The sequence below is a fragment of the Cololabis saira genome, chromosome 16 (assembly GCF_033807715.1).
Source record: "Cololabis saira isolate AMF1-May2022 chromosome 16, fColSai1.1, whole genome shotgun sequence".
Lineage (NCBI taxonomy): Eukaryota > Metazoa > Chordata > Actinopteri > Beloniformes > Belonidae > Cololabis > Cololabis saira.
Window position 1 is genome coordinate 8,246,956 of NC_084602.1, and position 21,871 is coordinate 8,268,826.

General features: G+C 42.8%; 2 protein-coding genes across 10 annotated transcripts in view; both read right to left on the minus strand.

Moving 5' to 3' along the window:
- The window catches only part of dctn1b (dynactin 1b), a 69,078-nt gene extending 52,556 nt beyond the window's left edge, over positions 1 to 16,522 (minus strand). For 8 of the 9 annotated variants that reach the window (XM_061744437.1, XM_061744434.1, XM_061744432.1 and 5 more), the window contains exon 1: positions 6,224 to 6,636. In XM_061744437.1, the coding sequence (XP_061600421.1) occupies positions 6,224 to 6,256 (33 nt within the window). In that variant the 5' untranslated portion in view covers positions 6,257 to 6,636. Of the gene's footprint in view, positions 1 to 6,223; positions 6,637 to 16,434 lie in introns of those variants that run through there. The other variant, XM_061744436.1, reaches the window with a different exon arrangement.
- Positions 16,523 to 17,731: 1,209 nt separating this feature from the next.
- Positions 17,732 to 20,872, minus strand: LOC133462069 (probable N-acetyltransferase CML1). Its single transcript, XM_061743185.1, has 2 exons — positions 20,749 to 20,872; positions 17,732 to 19,443 (listed from the first exon to the last, which is right to left on the minus strand). Exon 2 carries the CDS (start codon positions 19,412 to 19,414, stop codon positions 18,740 to 18,742), a length of 675 nt encoding a protein of 224 aa, XP_061599169.1. The 5' UTR covers positions 19,415 to 19,443; positions 20,749 to 20,872; the 3' UTR covers positions 17,732 to 18,739.
- Between the last annotated feature and the right edge of the window lie 999 nt (positions 20,873 to 21,871).

Genomic DNA, 21,871 nt, shown 5'->3' on the forward strand with positions numbered 1-21,871 from the left:
GGGCCTACTGGTCCCTGGAGTTAAAAGCCAGTAAAAATTTTTTTTAAAATAGATCACTGAGTACTGCCAGACCTCAATCAGTACGTTTACATGCACTAACAGAAAGTCAAATTGTTGCCTTAATCCGACCGATATTGAATTTTTAAAAGCCGTGTATACACCTTAACCGGGCCGTACTCGAACCGAACTGAAGCTCTTTGAGATCGAGCTTTTAGTGCCGGATAATGGGCCCTAATCTGAGGTATCCCGGCATGTATAGGCAACCCATGCTTAGCCGAGCTAGTGACGGCCCCGGGACCCCCCCCCCTTCCAGAGGTGATGACACCGCCAGAGCCAGAATATCAACACAGTAGGAGAAGAAGACCAAAAACAAAGAAGGAACCGGAAGAACGCTAAAGTGCATGTAACGCCACCTAGCATCACAGAGTCGAACACACCTTATTCAATAATGGATTTTATTTTCACGCATGTATACACAGATTTCTCTGAACCTCCAGCATTATCCTTAGCTAGATTGTTGCCAGTAGCTTGATTTAGATGTGCGTGTAACCGCACTGACAGAAAGAGGGAGACCGCTCCGAAGTTTAGGAGCAGCAACTGAAAAGGCTGCGTCTCCCCTAGTCCCAGGTCGAGTTCTGGGAACCAGCGAGAATCAGATCTTCAGACCTCGGGACTCCACAACGACGATGTCTATGAGCTCAGAGAGATAAGGAGGTGCCTAACCATGTAAGCACCTAAAAGCTAACACTAACACAATTCTAAAAGAAACAAGCAGCCTGGGAAGAGAGCCCACATCAATATAATTACGTCTTTGTTTTAATTAATCTCTTGACTTTTCGGTCAGACCGGAGCCCGGAGCCCGGAGCCCGGGGGCGATCAGACTAGGAGTCCAATTTAAATGTTTCCCCTTGAAACATTCGAGTGCTGATTTAACTATATCTTCAAAGTATATTTATATACACATATACAGATATATAGATATAGATACCTATTAAGTGTGAGAGTTTGATCATGCTGCCATCATTGTAATCTCCCATCCTGACATGTTTATCGTTTATTTTGGGTAAGGATTTTGTAAATGGTCTGTCACCATTTCTAACTAACTGTGCTCTTATCTATCATAAATAATTAATATAAGACTATATTGGCGCACAGCAGAGATGGTAGAAGATGAAAACAGGTTTTAACTGCTATCACTAGTTGACAAGAGGAAGACTTAAACTATGTAGTATCTACACAACGACAATAGTAAATTAAACTTTACTATATAACCTCATATACCAGCAGTGGATCGAGGCCCACTTTAAAAATAACAACTCCAGGAGCATGTGGCAGGGCATTAAAACACTCACTGACTACAAAAACAACACAGCTACCATCCCCACAGACAGCGTCCTCCCAGATACACTGAACCGGTTTTCCACCCGCTTCGACCGTCACAGCAGGAACCCGGACATCCTTCCTGCAACACGGGTGGATGGAAATCTGCTACAACTGCTGCCACACCAGGTCAGAGCCACACTTCACAAGGTTGAAGCGACCAGACACATGCCCCGCATGGCATCCCCGGACAGATACTTCAGACCTGCGCCGTCCAACTAGCAGAGGTCTCCACAACCATGTTCAACCTCCAGCTACAGCAGGCTGTCGTTCCCACCTGTCTTAGGGCCAGTTCCAATCCCCCCCTAGCCCTACTTTTCAGCCCTACCCCTAAATTTTGCGCGTTCCCGTGAGGGTAGTGGTGTCCCAATTCCTCTTTGCATCTAGGGCTAGTGGACATAACAAGGGTTTTTCTCACACCCTGGACACTCCCTGTTTCCCCCTCTTCTCTCTTCCCTCTGGAAAATGATACTGGTCAATCAGACCAACAGACTTGCAAGCAGCTTTTTCCCCCGAGCCCCCATTTGAGTGACTGTTAAGCCTTTGTTTCATAATAGCAATCATCTTTTAAGATGTGCTCACAGTGAGCCACACTAACTTTTAAACATTAGCCAGGAAACAAGCTCTGCACAAGCAATGGTATTCCAAACATTTAAGAAATTTACATTTTTGAGATAAAAACAGATCTTTTTTTGGTTTGTTTTTTTGAACATTTGGGAGAATTTTCCCCAAACATTTCTACCCTGATATGCAAGTGCAAGCTCAAAATGATTTTAAACATGAGTGGTATCTACCTCCGTTTATATAAATGATCCTGAGATACAGTGTTGTCTAAAAATCAACAGTAGAGTGAAAGTGATGCTGGAATCTGTTTAAAGACCAAAGCTCATCTCGGCCACATCAAAATGAAAGCTCTAATTCAAGCATCTAAACAGTATTTCAGGTTTGTGAGTAATCTACACTGAATTTAAACCTCTTAATGGGACCACATCAATGCACAGCTTGGTTCTGAAGGACAGCGGGGGGGAAAAGTCATTTTGTTTGACCCACTGAGCGTTACAGGATGATACACATAAACTGAAACAGAGGCCTTGTGCTGAAACTGCACTTTCTAAAAGCCAGTTGCTTTCTTAGACGGAGGCGCTCTTTCTGCCAGATTTGTGCTTTAATTTATGCCAAAACTGAGCTTAAACTTCATAACGCAGATGCGAAGTATGGAGAAGAAAATGCACACATTTACTGCAGTATTTTCTAATCTAATAATTCTGCATAATTTACAGAGTGATGACCTAGAACTGATGGTGACTCAGCAGAACAGCGCAGGGAGAAAGAGATGTTACTCTGTGAGGGAAACTGATCTGCCTCCGCCAAGTTTACCGTAAACATACACCATCTGTGTTGGAGTTTAACACTTAAACACAGAAACAAAGACAGCAGCAACATGAGGGTCCGTCTCTAAATCAATAACAGGTCTGTCAGTCTTGTTGCTCTTGGCAACTGGCTTCTTTTTGAATTTTATAGGATGACTCGACACTTCATTAAAGGGCTCTTATTTATTCTAATTGTTTTCTGCTGAAAACACAACTTATCTTTGCTCACTATGCTCCTTGTGTACGTGCCTCATCTGCAGGCATCTCGTGTTATTTACTGGTTAACAGATACAGGACTGTCTCAGAAAATTAGAATATTGTGATAAAGTTCTTTATTTTCTGTAATGCAATTAAAAAAAAACAAAAATGTCATACATTCTGGATTCATTACAAATCAACTGAAATATTGCAAGCCTTTTATTATTTTAATATTGCTGATTATGGTTTACAGTTTAAGATTAAGATTCCCAGAATATTCTATTTTTTTGAGATAGGATATTTGAGTTTTCTTAAACTGTAAGCCATGATTAGCAATATTAAAATAATAAAAGGCTTGCAATATTTCAGTTGATTTGTAATGAATCCAGAATGTATGACGTTTTTGCATTACAAAAAATAAAGGACTTTATCACAATATTCTAATTTTCTGAGACAGTCCTGTATATCAGCATACACGTGAACCTTCACATTAAAACCATAGACAACTTGTCAGCGGCAGGTAAAGTGAAGGTTGATTATTCCGTTACAATACAAAGTTCAGCCGGGAGACTATGTCCTGGCATTCGAGAAGATATAACTTTTACTGCTACCACCAACTAGACATTACTGTTAGAAATCAAGGACGCACCTCCAAAGCAACAGATGTTTCTGATAGCTGAGCAGGAAAACACCCACGATGCGGCAAAATCGCAAAATCGTAAACAGGGGCTGTTTGAGAAGCACCAGCCCCAGGCTTCAACCTGGATCTGAAGCTCTTCATCTCTCAGATTGAATGACCACCAATGGGATACATGGGAAAAATCTTCCAGCAGCCCATTGGTCCCGAGGGATCTGTTGCCAGCCCTTTTGTCAGACAGCACCGGGCGAGTCCAGAGCTCGTGTCCATGCCCAGGTCAACATAGACAATGTAATGATGGTACGACCTGACATTTACGAGGGTGGTGGCATTGAGGAGGCTGTAATGACAGCATTATCCCGGTGAATCCTAATCCTGGCCTTGGAGATCATTGCAGGGAGACAAGCATTTCTAGACTAAACAACAACAAAGACTGCTTTTTGGGCAGCTTTGAACAAGCAAAATCAAGTACGCTTAAACTATACATAGATCATCCATCAAGCAACTCATTATCTTCGTCCTTTTCAGGGTCTGCTGGAGTCTGTCCCCACTGTTCCAGCCAGGAACCCACCAATCAACCGTGCTGCCCAAGCATGGCTACCCAAGTAGCTTAAACAAATGCAGAGACAGACAATTAGCCCTTTTACATACAGGAATGTCTCAGAAAATTAGAATATTGTGATTTTCTGTAATGCAATTACAAAAACAAAAATGTCATACATTCTGGATTCATTACAAATCAACTGAAATATTGTGAGTCTTTTATTATTTTAATATTGCTGATCATGGCTTACAGTTTAAGAAAACTCAAATATCCTATCTCAAAAAATTAGAATATTCTGGGAATCGTAATCTTAAACTGTAAACCATAATCAGCAATATTAAAATAATAAAAGGCTTGCAATATTTCAGTTGATTTGTAATGAATCCAGAATGTATGACATTTTTGTTTTTTTAATTGCATTACAGAAAATAAAGAACTTTATCACAATATTCTAATTCTCTGAGACAGTCCTGTATGTCATTGTAAGAACGTTGCAACAAAGCATGCCATAATTCTTTGTTAGTGCTAAAGTTTCCACTATTTGTTGCTCGAGTCGTCATGTTACAAGGAAATCTCTTCTCATTAAGCTAAAACTTAAATTAAAAACACCTTCATACCAGTCTGTGTCTGTGTAAACCGGGCATCAATTTGAGCTTTCACATTTGTAGTTCTGCACCAGCAATGTGTTCACTTGAGCAGAAATATGCATGAACATAGAAGCAAATGAAAATGCTACTTGTGAGGAACCTTAAGTGCAACTATGACATCTTCCTCATCTGTCCCTGGTGGGTGACCACATGCATGCAAAAGGTGCATGAAAACATCAGAATATCGGGTTAATGCACACACAAGGCAGTGTCAGACAATCAGCTGTCTATATCACATGATTGTATTTAACCTATGGACCTATGGAGCAGTAGCTATCAGATATAATTGGCTATAAGTATCAGTTTTTTGTGAAACAAAGCAAAAAAGGCATGAAGCATGAGGTCACGCAGCAATCGTCTCATCACTTTCTGCAGCAGAGCAGCTACAACTCCACTGTTTACAGTAAAAACTCCACAGCACGATAGGGGACACATTACATTTGAGCAAACGGTGGCTCACAGTCAGAAACCTTGTTCATGTTAAACTTGTAACAACCTAATTGTGATTTTTCTTACTGCTGTTAGAAATTATACCGAACATAACAAAGGTTGGAATATTATGATTTTAAAATGAGTATCAGAATCAAAAGCTCCATTGCAGGCCAGGCTTTAATGTGTGATAAAGTACTGTGTGTTGTTCAGCCAACGTCCCGACCGGCGTGGCACGTGCTGGAGGCAGACGACCTGAGGACGGTGCGCTGAATTATTTAGTGCCACGTTTCTCTTACAACACTCACTGTAATTGTGTAAGACTTTTAAAACAGTCACGCTCTGTTTCTGCAATGTAGCTTAAAATATTGTGATACCAAAACTCCCGATTGTCATCCTTATTATGGTTTCCAATTTTCAGAAATACACTGCCAAAATGTTCACATCCAGATGTTTCAGTTGCCCCCACAATAAAAGAGCTTCATTACTAGATGATGATGATAACTGAAGGCAGAAACGAGCAGCTTTAAAGTTTAAATGTAGCTGAAATGTTAGGTGAAGCACTGATGTCATCCCTCCTGTAGACAGGGAAGCGGGCTGACTCAGAGACGGATGGGAAACAGGAAGTCTTCTGGGACTCGGGGATTGTGTGTCTCAAATCTGCTGATACCAAAAAGCCCAACAACGAGCTAATTGACTCCCGGTCTGTCATTTATCATCCGCTAGTTTGCAGGTGGTTGTTGTTGTCGAGTCAGGTTTGAACTGTAACATCACAACACTCATGTCAGGCATCTGGCTCAGAGGAGCATGTGAGCCAAACAAAGAGGCGAGGAATGCACCGCTGAAATGGATTAGAAAAACCCCTTCTATTGAGAGCAGTAATCAGCCCAGAGCAGATGACACGCTGAAACAAACGAATCAGGAATAAAAAGAGAATATGATGCGCTGATCGGGGGCCACTTTAAACCCCACAGTCTGGCCCTTCAGCTGCCTAGGTGGGATGTCTGGACACACTCACCCGGGTGTATGTGCTCCTCCGAGTATGTGACATATCTCCTCGTGTTCGAGCACCCTCCAGACTGTCTGTCTTGAAGGAGTGCGCTATTAGAAGAGCGTCGCCCAGACAGAAGGGGGCTGAGGAGAGGGACGTGGAGGGGGGCTCAGTGATGCTGCCAAAACGTCTCTCCCTCTTCAAAGAATCACACCATCCTTCACCTCCTCAAACACACTACAGCCAGAGCTCTCCAAACTCTGCTGCCTCTCCTCCGGGCGGCTGAGGATCAGCCTCCGAGAGCTTCTCCCCCCCCTGGTAGGAAGTTTGAGATGGGGCAGAGGATGCCGGTCCAGCCCTCGGGTGAAGGGATCGGAGGCAGACAGCCGCGCTGGGAAGGTGAGGGGGGAGGAAACGGCAGCCACACTGAGCACATCAGCTGAGCGGCAGCACTGCGTTGCTGGTGTTGCTGGTGTCTGCTCCGGATCCTGCAGGGGGGGGGGCAGGCCCACACACGGGCGCTGGGTCCTAAAGCCTGCAACTACACCTCTCAAAATAGACCCCTTCCTTTTTCCCATCTGTGTCCTAGGGATGGGCGGTATGGACTAAAAAATGTATCACGATAATTTCTGGCATTTATCCCGATAACGATAAAAATGACGATTAAAAAAAATACCAATTCAACTCCACCTTTTTAAAGGGGACCTATTATGAAAAACACGTTTTTTCTTGTTTTAACATATATAAAGTGGTCTCCCCTCACCCTGCCAGCACAGGGGAGACAAAATACCATGAAATTCTGCAGGGTCTCTGACCCCCGCCGGACAGAGTCCCCCAGTGTCACGTGACCTTTTTTTGAGCCATTCTGAATCTGCGCCTATGGTGACGTCACCATAGGCGCTCATTTCCATAGGTTCAGCCTCCGCTGCTGAAACCACGCCCACAACCAGCTCTCTCCGCTGCTGGAGCGCTGCTTCTTTCAGCCAGTCGGACCGGATCCGGATCCGGATCCAGGTTAAATCATGCAGGTTCCCGGGTGGTTTGGGAGCTGGGTCCTCGGGGGTCTATCCCAAGCTGGACCAGCTTCACTCTCCGAGATTTTCAGCGAAATCTGTCGGTTTGATCACCGGTAACGGGAGATGCGCCGCGGATGCGCTCCGGAGCCGATCTGTGTGCCCGCCGTGCGGTTGCAGCGCCCGTCGCGCAGAATCCGCCGGGCAGATCCGGTTGAAATTCCGCTGGTCGGTCCCCGGGAGACCCTGCTACCAGTCCAGGCCGGTTCCTGCGGTCCCGGCCGGTCGGAACCGGTCAGATTCCCTGGTTAAAGCTGCGGTGATGCGCGCTGCTCCAGCAGCGCTGCTCCCGGGCGCCCGGCGTGGCTCCGGGGCCAGCGTTCAGCATCCGCCGGGTAGATCCGGCTTAAATAGTGCATAAATGTAATTTATATACAACTCATATTTAATTTTTTTAACAATAAAGTTTCCATTTGTGAAAATTCAGTGTTGTGATAATTTACAGTCTCGGGCTGCTCTGGCGGAGCAGGTTTATCCTCCTCCCTTGCTACACGTCATTCAGGGAGCCAATCAGCACAGAGCCTCATTATCATACCCCCCCCTTCCCTTAGAATCCCTTAGAAAAAACAAGCTTTAGATTGTTTTTAAGACATTCAAGGCCTGTTTAAAATATACATTAAATGCCATAATAGGTCACCTTTAACTATAAATCTATCACCACATTCAGTCTTTGGAGCCCCCAAAACAAGTTGTCTTAGCTTATAAAATCACAAAGTAGAAAAAAATACAACTTGATAAATAAAGAAACAGGACAAATAAATAAAAGTTCACTGAAAATAAAATCCTATCAGTGATGACCTCTTCTAATATAAATAAAATGTGCAAATTAACCTGTGGTTGGAACATGCCACAAATTAGATACTAATGCAATTTTTTTTTCCTAATAGTCAAACGTTATATCAAAATGTAACAACCATCTCCTTCTGTTTTTGCAGACTATGCATATAATAGATGATGTTTGCTCCTCGTCTCTCTTTTTAAATCCAAACCAGTTCCAGATAACGGAGCTGGAGCCTCGTTTAACAACGAGCTCCTCGCTCTCAGATCCGCCTTCCGCCATGTTTGTTACACAAAAACGTCATCAACGGGAATTTATCGTTTTTACCGCGAGATGACAGATTCTTACCGTGGGGAATTTTTTTGACGGTATATCGTGAACGGTAAAATATCGCCCATTCCTACTGTGTCCTAATTAGGGATGATGATGATGTCGTTTTGGGCTGCACTTTGGCTGGTCAAAGAGCACTTTCCGTCCTAACGGAAAATCATTACGATGCAGCATGTGATGGAAATAATCAGTAGAGTGAATGTTTGATTAGCAAGTCAACAAAAATCTTCCATTAAGGAGACATCAGTGCAGCAAAAGAAGTAAATCAAATATTTTCTCTCCCTGCAGTGCAGTCTCTGTCAGAGCACAGGAAACTTTCACTTGCTTTGGTCTACTAGTGTTAGCACCAGGAAGAACATTTCAACCATTTTTAGCCAGTGGGAGTTGAACAAGTTCAGCCAGTTTGGTGCTGTTCATTGTGGTTCACGACAAAAGACTCAGGTGATGCTCTGTAATGCTGCACTTTGTGGGCTAAAGCCCGGATATTTCACGAGGCCCCAGCCTGAAATCGTGGTCCATCACAGAGCCAGGATTAACTCCCTTTTATCATGTAACTGAATGGCTGAAGCTTTTCAGCTGCCGGTCCTCCTTTTTCTGTGTTCTCCTCTTTGTGCGGTGGAAGCAAACACTGCAGGATTTCTTTGCAAAAGCTTTGACTTTTGGAGGTGGATGAAAGATGTTGAAGAACACATTTCATCAGCAGAACAAGAGAATTATGTTTTTAAGGGAGGAAGTGATCTTCCCTGTAAAACAATGTTTTAGATCAACTCCATAAACTGAGAAGCCAACTGCTCTTTATGATCACGGCTACAGTCTGGGCATCCTTTCTGACCACAGGCTGAATGTAGCATTTCATGCCAGGAAACAGCAGAGCATATAACAATGTACGGTTAGATTTCAGAGTCATGCGGACTTTAAGGACACAACACAAACCCCTGCAGTCTGCGTGCACCCTTTTATGCAAATGACAAAGGCAGAACCAAAAAGGGGGTGTTGTTCAGACTCTGCAGGAAGAAGGGAAGAGGCAGAGTCTTCATCCCTCAGGGGGAACGCGACAAAGGTGACTAGCAGACACATAAATCCACCTTGCAGACGAACAATGGAAAAGACAGAGTCATCATCGGCTCAGACTAACTCTGCTGCTGCGTCGCGCCTGTTCAGAGCAGCAACCGCCGGGATCTGAGCTGCCACTTCACAGAGGAACATTACGACAATGTCAACACCTCAGTCTGTCTGGCTGGTCAAGGAGGAACAGATCAGCGCCACAAAACAAGGTAAAGGAAAGTAGGAACGCCGATCTTAAATAAGACCATCAGATTTTTCATGCATGAAAGAAGATTTAACAACAAGGAAATACAACTGCTGATCAATAAACTAAGAGACTGCTGTGTTAGTGTCAATCACAATTATGCAATGACGCCAGAAAAACCCTTTAAGTGAGGCCAGCAGAAAATGAATTCAGTTAGCAATGAACCTGTTTAATACAATCAGTTTCTTCTATTTCAGTTAGAGACTTTGTCATGTGAAATTATAGCTCGATATTGAGTGTTAGGTTCCTACTTGCATTCTCTCATGTCTTGTACTATTTACAAATTAAAAAGTTAATGAGACAAAACAAAGGTGCAAGAAACAGTAAAAAGTATTTTATAGTTTCATCTGATAAATTATTTAATTTAATACTTGAAATATATTTACAGTTTATTTGACTCAATAACATTTTTGAATACAAGTTTACAGGACTGTCTCAGAAAATTAGAATATTGTGATAAAGTTCTTTATTTTCTGTAATGCAATTAAAAAAACAAAAATGTCATACATTCTGGATTCATTACAAATCAACTGAAATATTGCAAGCCTTTTATTATTGTAATATTGCTGATTATGGCTTACAGTTTAAGATTAAGATTCCCAGAATATTCAAATTTTTTGAGATAGGATATTTGAGTTTTCTTAAGCTGTAAGCCATGATCAGCAATATTAAAATAATAAAAGGCTTGCAATATTTCAGTTGATTTGTAATGAATCCAGAATGTATGACATTTTTGCATTACAGAAAATAAAGGACTTTATCACAATATTCTAATTTTCTGAGACAGTCCTGTACTTTATCAGGAAGATTAATTAGCAAAGTAATTTATGTTAAATAAACATTGCAGAGTTAAAACAACTGTAGAAGGTTAGGAGTGTAAAAATTTGCTTAACAGTAAAATGGCCTGTGTCTCAGGAGTTTGGTGTTTGCAGCAAAACGGCAGCTAATGTGAACACACTTGTGCAACAGACCTATGCTAATATGAACAACTATCTTAAGCTTCCTACGACACTCAAAAATGTCATCTGACTGACGTGAAAGTGTGGCAAGGGCTGGTAAAGATAACCTGAGGTCCTTCTGTATCATTGCATTTGTACAAAAAGTACCAACCTTCCAACTATCATTTTGAAGCCAACTAAGAAAAACTGCAGTTCCTCGACTGACCACTGGGAGGCTGACCCCCTAAGGGGAGTTGAACTCCACACGTTTCATCGCCTGCGGCCACAGACGCCACCAGTTGCTCTGAAATGGTCGTGATCCTGTCAGAATCCTTTAAAACTTTAGTCCGCCGGGGGAATAGCGATTCGTACAACCGTATACACAACAACCAGACATGGTGATGCTGGGAACAGTTTGTAAATGCCTGCATAGACGTAACTGACATTTGCATAGCTGTAACTGACGTTTGCATAGACGTAACTGACGTTTGCAGAGACGTAACTGACGTTTGCAGAGACGTAACTGACGTTTGCAGAGACGTAACTGACGTTTGCAGTGACGTAACTGACGTTTGCAGTGACGTAACTGACGTTTGCAGTGACGTAACTGACGTTTGCAGTGACGTAACTGACGTTTGCATAGACGTAACTGACATTTGCAGAGACGTAACTGACGTTTGCAGTGACGTAACTGACGTTTGCAGAGACGTAACTGACGTTTGCAGTGACGTAACTGACGTTTGCAGTGACGTAACTGACGTTTGCAGTGACGTAACTGACGTTTGCATAGACGTAACTGACGTTTGCAGTGACGTAACTGACGTTTGCAGCGACGTAACTGACGTTTGCAGTGACGTAACTGACGTTTGCAGTGACGTAACTGACGTTTGCAGAGACGTAACTGACGTTTGCAGTGACGTAACTGACGTTTGCAGTGACGTAACTGACGTTTGCAGCGACGTAACTGATGTTTGCAGTGACGTAACTGACGTTTGCATAGATGTAACTGATGTTTGCATAGATGTAACTGATGTTTGCAGTGACGTAACTGACGTTTGCATGGAGTAAATGACGTCTGCAGCGACGTAACTGACATTTGCATAGACGTAACTGACGTTTGCATAGAGTAACTGACGTTAACCAGTTGCTACCTCCTCTTTCAGTCACGACTGCTGGAGAACCACACCACTTCCGTTGCCAAAATGCGCATGCAACATTATATGACGTAGGCTGAAAAAGGGTTTATTGACCACCATGTTAAAATATCCACCTTTGCAGCAAAAAACATATTTATCGCCTCACTCAAGACATGGATTTGGTCTCATAGCTAGAGTTCACATCCATGACAGCTGTACTAGGGGGTTAATTTGTTCTGTACCACATCAGGTAAAATGACATAAAGTAACACATTTACATGGACTTTTGATTGATGGCTGGCACAGGCAGGGGCTAGCTGTCATCACTTTTGCAACTTGACTTCTGAGTTGTGTATAAAGACTTAACAGACCACTGGTTGTGGGTTGACCTGGAAGGGTCCGAGGACAAATCTTAGCTACGAGCAGGCAGCTTTTACCAACTGAGCGTCGCCACCGAAACAACATTTGGAATGGGAGATCCCATTATTCATCAACAATTCTGCAGGTACTCTGGCGTAGATCGGCTCAGGAACATCATTTCAGGGCTTTTCCAGTGGACATCTGCTGGGACCCACAGTTCATCATCCTGGGATGCCTGACTGAAACAGGTCTAAAGCTTGAGTTATGGTCTGCGTCAAAACGACGCCGTGCCTACGGTTTGTGGTTTGCGTCGACGCAGACCACACGCCGTCACTGATGCCGTCACTGACGTGCACCTCCCGAAAATTGTAACTACGCGCCTAGGCGACGCAGACCACATGCAGACCGAGAGGGCTGTGATTGGTTCACTTGGAAGCAACGCATTTCCGGTTTCCGGTTTGAAGCAGTCGTGAACTTTCAGGGCGCTTTTATTCGTGTATGTGTGATTTATTTTGTTTTGGTTTTTTGCACAATAGTTTTCCTTATCTCTTTGATTCACTGTGACCGGAAAAAGTCGGATAAACGATTCAGGAAAAGATCGTGAATTAGCAGTCACGGGGGTACTGCACCGCGGCGAAATGGAGTCCGAAGGGTTCACGGCGGCGTCACGGTGACGGCGTGTGCACGGCGTCGATTTGACGCAGAACCATGACTCAGGCTTAACCCAGCAAGACGACCACAGGTCTTAGCGGAGTTCTGCTAGTCCTCCTTACAGCTCTGGCAACAATCGTTTCAGACGTCATTTCAGTAGCAACACTAGGAATGAGGGTGTTGATTTGATAAGACTACATCTAAAGTTATATCAATTACCACATAGTTCAGCATAAACTAAGTCAGACAAGCTAAAATAGCTAACTGTGACTGGAATAATAAGGGGGGGGGGGTGTTCCAGCCAGCTTCCCAGGCCTGTACGCTCCATCCATATGCAACGTGGTAGTCAGTCACAAAGAAAAACAGCCTTCAAAAGCACTCCTCAGAAAACCTACTGATGACGTCACAGGGGCCGTGTCCAGTTCCTTTTGAGGCTCATTCATGCTCGACGCACAAGACGGATAGGCAGAAGACGGATACACAAAAGACGGATACCCTTTCATCTGTCCCCTCCGCCATTTACGCGTGTAATTTGGTCCATTTTCAGGGCCCTTGCGGATCCATCGCTTGACACAGCAAACGGAGGAATACCACTGGAAACCGTGGGGGCAGTTTTGAGCAGTATAGCTAACATGCGACCAGCAAAAGGAACAAACCAGAGTAGAAGATGCAGAGGAACAGGAGGAGGAGGAAGAAGAAGATGGAAACAACAACAACTGTAGACATTGTGGGAGCTTTTAAAGAGAGGCAGAGTGAGTGTCTCCCAACTGCAGCCGTATCTATGACATCATGTCGCCAGGGCACGCAGCTTAAAAATTATAGCTGGGAGGAGATCGCTTGTGATTTGGACCCTGGTCCCTGAGGGATGGGGAACCCTGGTCCTTGAGGGGTGAGGAACCCTGGTCCTTGTAGGGTGAGGAACCCTGGTCCCTGAGGGATGGGGAACCCTGGTCCCTGATGGATGGGGAACCCTGGTCCTTGAGGGGTGAGGAACCCTGGTCCCTGAGGGATGGGGAACCCTGGTCCCTGATGGATGGGGAACCCTGGTCCCTGAGGGGTGGGGAACCCTGGTCCCTGAGGGGTGGGGAACCCTGGTCCCTGAGGGGTGGGGAACCCTGGTCCCTGAGGGATGGGGAACCCTGGTCCCTGAGGGATGGGGAACCCTGGTCCTTGTAGGGTGGGGAACCCTGGTCCCTGAGGGATGGGGAACCCTGGTCCCTGAGGGATGGGGAACCCTGGTCTCTGAGGGATGGGGAACCCTGGTCCCTGAGGGGTGGGGAACCCTGGTCCCTGAGGGATGGGGAACCCTGGTCCTTGTAGGGTGGGGAACCCTGGTCCCTGAGGGATGGGGAACCCTGGTCCCTGAGGGGTGGGGAACCCTGGTCCTTGTAGGGTGGGGAACCCTGGTCCCTAAGGGGTGGGGAACCCTGGTCCCTGAGGGGTGGGGAACCCTGGTCCCTGAGGGTTGGGGAACCCTGGTCCCTGAGGGATGGGGAACCCTGGTCCCTGAGGGATGGGGAACCCTGGTCCCTAAGGGGTGGGGAACCCTGGTCCCTGAGGGGTGGGGAACCCTGGTCCCTGAGGGTTGGGGAACCCTGGTCCCTGAGGGGTGGGGAACCCTGGTCCTTGAGGGGTGGGGAACCCTGGTCCCTGAGGACCGCAGTCCTGCATGTTTCAACACACCTGATTCAAATGAATGTATCATTATCCGCTTGTCATCAAGGTCTGTACAAGTCTGTTAATGACAGTCATTTGTATCAGGGAAACATGCGGGGTTCCCCACCCTGATCTGGAGCCCAGAGTTGTCACTCAATGGTTCTCAATGTTTCATCAAAGTGAAGGAAAATCTGTCCTATTATAAGGCAAGAAAGTTTTTTGTTTTTTGTTTTGCTGAAGGGCTTCCAATGAGGGCTTCCTCATTGGAAGGGCTTCCAATGAGAGAAAGTTAATCAGCTGGATCTGAATTTGCCCATTTTAAGACATTTTTCACTCCAAAATCAAAACTGTGCAGGTGTGTGGAGCAATGCCTTCTGCTTGTCTCAGTGGAAAAGACATTTCATCAGGAGTTAAAGTTTGTTACTAAAGAATGGTAGTATGAGACAAACTTGAGGTCCATTTATAAATGCTTCAGGTAGAATAATCCACATCAGGTCGTGCAGTAGAAACCTTTCACTGGCACTCACAAATCCACTCATTAGCAGCTTCTCTGTTATACGTCAGATTTTGTATTCATGTCAGACTTTAAGGCCGTAAGCAACAAGGAGTAGCATCAATCCCACCACAATTTCCACAGAAAGTCCTTAGTCCATTTTCTCCCCAACCCTCTCAATAAGTGCTAAATGTTTACTGAATGTGTCATTATTTTACCCTCCGAGCGTCCCGAACCAATCACATATCATTACATTTCATTTTCTCATTCATTTATTTCCAATTCCATATAGCGCATATACAAATATACATATAGTCATTAAAAGGGTTTCTAACTGCTGGTCACAAACAAACTAAAAAAAAATGTCACCTTTACTGGAAAAAATAAATAAAATCTGATTGGAAATTTAATGATTTTCTTTTTTTTTTTATTCCTTTTTCTGAATTCTCTTCTCTATTTTTGATAACTGTTTGGTTAAACAAGGGTTTCCGCTCCCTTACATGTACTAATGATATTCAGAGTGATTTCATCAGCATAATCCATACAAGACAAGAAGCTCATGTATTAAACATAAGGCCAGATCTTGAAACCCACCAGTATCCGGTGTGACATTAAAACAAAGTCAACACGAAGCAAAGAATATTGTTTTTATATTATATTAATCCAATGTCCATAGTTGTAAATGTGTAATAGAAACAATACATGTGGCATTTGCTGCCATCTAGTGTGTTTAAACCCCAGTGAACATTGAAATTCTGTGCGTCGGTTTCCAGAATAATTAATTTAACAAGTTTAAGGCGCAATTAAGCAGCTGAATGAAACATAAGGAAAATAATCACAAATCACGACAATGTTGCTTGTTTTTTCCAGTGTCTTCTGATGGGAATCGTGATCAATCACAGCATGGGTGTGGCTGCAGACCGACATGTCATTCTCTCCCGACACATGTACAAATCGACATTAATTTATGGATAATAATCAGGATTAAGAATTAAAGCATGAAGGATAAGGCTTAATCGTCGTATTTGGGTAGTTTATCCTTGTTACACACGCTGCATAGAGGTGCTATAATCACCAACAGAAGCTTATTCAATACTGCAGAGATTTGGTTTTTCAGAACTGGTCCATTTGATAAGAAATAATCCTGTATTTTGATGTTTTTGTGAGGATTTAACGCCCCACGTTTCACCCCGTTAGTTGCTGCTGTCAGTGAAACCTGAGCACCTGCTGGTGAGGCAAGGCTGATTTATGGTTCCGCGTTAAACCAACGCAGAGGCTACGCCGTAAGTTACGCGGCAACGCGCCCCATACGGTGCGCGTTGCCGCGTACCCTACGGCGTAGGCACTGCGTCGATTTAACGCAAAACCATAATTCAGGCTTCAGCTACTGTAGCTTCACACACAAAACACCTCCTCGTCAGGTTTATTACAGGAAATATCTAAATTTTAACACGAATTTGTGTGTGACATTAAGTTACAGATCCATCCTAAGGACGACCGTCGTGAAATCTCACCTGATTTCGTCAGAAGAGCTTCGTTCAGCTGATGGGAACATCCGTCCGTGGAGGTCTGAGCGGACCCCGGTCAGGGCTGCCCGCGCAGATGCCTGACCAGAGACCACCACACACCCAGACCACCACACCAGGGGCCCAGGGGCCCACCAGCACATATAGTCCATGGGCCAGACCAGATCAGCACCACTCAAGGTGACCAAACTTACTTATGATTTTTGAAAAGATCCATGTCTGTAGATGATATTTTGGTAAGATAACCTTCCTGAGTGGCAGCTGGATCATAGTTATCAGCTCATGAAGTTACCACCCCCTTCAGGTTAATTGAGGATTCTAAATTGCGTGTATAATACATTTCTTGAATCCTTATGGTCCTGTGAGTATTCCAGTTATTTTGTGTTCTAATGTTGTTTATAAAACTAAGCTGGTTCCTTATCTCATTGTGGTGTCCTTTATGTCGTGTATTTGCATGATAAAGTCCAGTTTGTGACATCAGCCTAGTAGCTGTTATAGTTTCATAGGAGCCTAATGATGCTCTTCTAGTTTAAGGCTCACAATGACCGGTTACAACAATATAGTAGGGGTATATTATACATTTCCTGAATCCTTATGATCCTGTGAGTATTCCAGTTTTTGTATTTTGTGTCTCTGTTGTTCCTAGTTGACACAGGGCTAAAGGATAGTATATAATTTAGGTGAAGATTGTTTAAAAATGTGTGTTGTTTATAGTGTAAGGGGCTGCAGTGACCTCTATGTTGGTCCGAAAGATTCACATCTTAGCTTGAATGAATACTTAAAAGGTCCCATTTAAAATGATACCAAAGACAATATTTTAGAAATATTGACAGATATCCTGTACATGAGTCTAAACCAGGATATGCAGCAGCATCTGAAATGTAATTTTCTGAAGGGGTGGTAACTTCATGAGCTGATAACTATGATCCAGCTGCCACTCAGGAAGGTTATCATACCAGAATATCATCTACAGACATGGATCTTTTCAAAAATCATAAGTACGTTTGGTCACCTTGAGTGGTGCTGACAAGTGAAATTTTGGACTCTGGCCCATGGACTAATAGAAGGCTTGTGTTTGTGGGTGAATTCACAGGTTTCATATCAACTTAATTAAAATAATAACGGTTTACTTTACTCCATGTCTCTCATAAACAGCAAACACTTGATTTTTGCTAGAAACCCATTGGAGGACTGTGTGTGTATCTGGGGGTTCACCTTTCCATCTTTCCACCCAGCTGCAAAATAAATTCATACTTCATCACACCTGTTCACTATGACATTAAAGACCATCGTATCCTGATTTGAATCACAGATTTTATATGAAAGTTGCTTATAACAGCTTCATTTACTCAAAGATACATACAAGACGGATGTGATTTACCGCTGGATCTTTCCCCCCCTCAGAATTATAGCTCACTCATCAGTTCAGTAATCATCAGATCCAAACAAATGGGGGACTATGGATGTACCATCATAATCTTAATGCTCGCAGTATAAATTATGTTTTTATTTCCCTACTTAACACATTAAAAAAACTTCATTAGTAGTATGTTCAGTGTTTCACTCAATGCCCTGCCCTGCATTGATAATAACTGATAAAAACATAATGGCCCTGGTGTGATCATCAGTGTGTTAAACAAAGCACTAAGTACAAAAAGAACATGTGCAATAAAAAGTGCTGAAATGTGGATAAGATAGATGTAAACAATGTAAAGCACTTTGCTAATCAAGGTTACAACTCTACTAAATGAGTGCATTTAGTATTAATATCTGTCGTAACATGAGACTAGCGATTGCTCTGCCAGTGATTCTGATGTGCTGATGAACCGATTACATTTATTCAACCCATCAGAGAGCACAACAGGAAGGGTGGTCAACTCCCAATATGTTTCAGCATATGGCTATATCAAGATTGAGTGAGATGTTATTGAACACTATAAAATTATTAGAGCTAATAATCTTTAGATTTATTTCACAGACATTTAAATTGATTTTTCTTTACTAAAATTAAATTAGAAAATTACTTTCAGGCTATTCAATCAACATAATCTTTAAATAAACTCATAACTAATGAAAAGGCAGCCTAAACAACTCATAGAAACATCTTAAAACAACAAAAACAGAAGAGCATGATTGATATGTGTTTACAACAAGATAAATCAAGTCTGCTCCAGAAATGCGTGTGTATTAAACGAAGCTGTGCCCTGATTTGTCCTGAGTTCCATTTACCTCAAGTTAAACGCATGCTGGAAAACTGAGCTGTTATTGAGGATTTTCTTTTTCTTTCTCAGTGTCAGTCTCTTTCTCCACCTGGCTGTAAATCCAACCTGTACTCGAACAATGTGAAGTTCATGATTTTGGCCACAAGCTCAGGGATAACAAACTCTCGTATCTTCTGGTAGCCCATGTGCTCGTAAAGTCTCTGAGCATCAGTCTGGACCACGGAGGTGTAGAGGACGACGGCAGCGTAGCCCCTGTCCCGGGTGAACTCTGCCACCGTCCGACACAGAGCTTTAGCGATGCCCAGGCCGCGGTGGCTGCGGCGCACCGACATGCGCTTCAGCTCCAGGCACCCGGGTGCTTTCTCAGCAGGGAGACACGCCACCGTGCCCACCACGCGGCCATCGCTCTCAGCAACCCAGAAACACGAGTCCTTCTGCTTCAGATAGGCCTCGCCGATGTCGTCCAGGTCCCTCCGGAGGGACGTGTCGATGTAACTGTTGAACATGTAGACGACCATCTGCCGGGCTCCGGCCAGGAGCAGGGTGACGGCCAGGATGGGGAGCAGGAAGGACTTGGAGCTGGTCATGAGAGCACAGAACGTGACCATGAGCACCATCTGGGTCAGCGGCTGCTTCAGGATGTGCACGAAGGAGGACGGGACGTGCTCGCTCATCCCCAGGGTGAACACCTCCTTCACGCTCTCAGCGTCCTCTCCCTGGTACCTCCTGATCTGGATGTTGGCCATGACTCACTGCTGCCGAGAACCCAGGAAATCTGCAACACATGGTCATTTACAGGTGTTTTAGATGCATGCCAGGTATTTACAGAGGTGGGTAGTAACGAGTTACATTTACTATGTTACATTTACTTGAGTAAGCTTTGGGAAATGTTGTAGTTTTAAGAGTAGTTTTCAATCACTATACTTTTTACTTTTACCTGAGTAGATTCGTGAAGAAGAAACTGTACTTAGGCTACATTGAGCCGTTACTTTTCTTTTATCCCTTTTATCCACGTACGCGTCAATCTCATGACATCACTGAGTGATTCTTTGGGAAAAATGTTTGTTTTTGCATGTTTTGTCACATTTACACATACTCAAACACACACAGAGTTTCTATGAGTTCATGGGCTTGTTCTAGTTCTGCCTGGTTAAAAAAGAAAAGTACAAAGGCTTGAAATTTTGTGCTACTTGTGCTTAATTTATTTTTTTATTCTGTTATTTTATTTATTTTATCATTTATTAAAGTACTTGAATTTACTTTAAGATTGTTTTAATTTAAGCTATTTTTTATTAATTTTAATTTGTTATTATTTTATTGATTTAATTTGCCTGAAGATGATTATTTTGTACTTTTGTCTGTTTGAATGGTTGTGTTAAAAAAATAAATCAGACGTTACTCAACAGTTACTCAGTACTTGAGTAGTTTTTTCACCAAGTTATTTTTTTACTTTTACTCAAGTAATTATTTGGATGACTACTTTTTACTTCTACTTGAGTCATATTATTCTGAAGTAACAGTACTTTTACTTGAGTACAATCTTTGGCTACTCTACCCACCTCTGGGTATTTTTACAGAGTAAACTTACAATGGAAAACAGCTTTTACACAATCAGTGCAGTGTTGTGATATTTGAGTTTTTAGATTAGCCAGCAGACGAATCCATTATTTTCATTTGACTGACATCAATAGAGACAGTAAATCAGCAACATGTTATTCATACCTCAAGTTTTTTGTCTGCTGAAGGTTAAACTGAGGTTTCTAATGAACCAGATAATAAAATAAAATAAATCTCTGACAACAACAAACCCCCAAACCGTTTCCTTGTACACCAAGGGTCAGTCTGAACGGTTTAAATTAACAATACAAATCTGTGAGACTACTGTGTGAAATGACACAAAGAGACACGTAATTAGTCAAGGTTTAAAGATAAATACACACTTTGATCCTTAACTTTAGTCGAAACAACCACATTAGCTCAGAGCTGCTAGCATCAGTACTTCCCTTATTTAGCTACTGCGGATTTACAGTGTCGTCACTTGGACACTCCGTGGAGGAACAAACAAGACACATTGACTTACTTTTGGGTAATAATTAAGACGGAAGACCAAAGAAATCAAAGTCTCCTGCAGGTAAACTCCGTTCATTCAGCCAGTGTCATTGTTGTGTCCATGCGAGCCCGCGCTGCCTTCAAGGCCCCTCGGAAGAAAGATGCCGCTGGGGAAAAGAGACTCCGTTACAGTATTTATCTCAATATGCTACTTGTCCTTCACCGTGGCTATGTTGTATACCAGCTATTAGAGGGTTTCAATGTGTTTTAAATAATAATAATAATAATGGAGAAAATGGAGGAAAATCTGTTTTCCCAGTTCTGCGTTTGTAAATAAATGGAAAGGTCCGAGTCGCCCTGAATGCAGCATGTTTCACTTCCTTCTCAAGGACGCGTCTGTACGTCTGTACCATGGTCTGTACCATGGTCTGTACACGTCACTGAATGGCTGCATTCACCGCAACTGGGACCTCAATTATCATAATATAATAATAATATCATAATAATCATAATTAAAATAAAACTTCATTATACGCAGTACTCGAGTTGTAAAAGAAAATCAGGGGGGATGGTGGATTTTATCATATGGGGACAGATAATTTGTGCTGATTACAAATAATGTAATATATTACAAATAATAGCACTGACCAAAACACCTGCAGAAATACTGCAGGAATGACATAGCAGCAGTTAAATGCAGCCTTCTGTAAGCTTTAAATATCCACTGGGCTTACATCAAATACATCAAAACACAACAATAAAAAACTGTTTTCTGAACTTATCAATATGACTCTGTCCTTCACAGGATAAGTAAAATGGATCACTGCAAAAACACAAAATCTTAACAAGAATATTTGTCTTATTTCTAGTTAAAATGTCTCATTTCAGTAAAAAAAAATCTCATTACACTTAAAACAAGACTCATCACTGGAAAAAACAACAATTTTCACCTGTTTCAAGTAGATTTTCACTTGAAATAAGTAGAAAAATCTGCCAGTGGAACAAGATTTCTTTGCTTGTAATGAGAAGATAAATCTTGTCCCACTGGCAGATTTTCCTACTTATTTCAAGTGAAAATTTACTTGAAACAGATGAAAATTGTCAAATAAGTTGTTTTTCTGGTGATGACTCTAAATGTTGAAATAGCAGTAAAA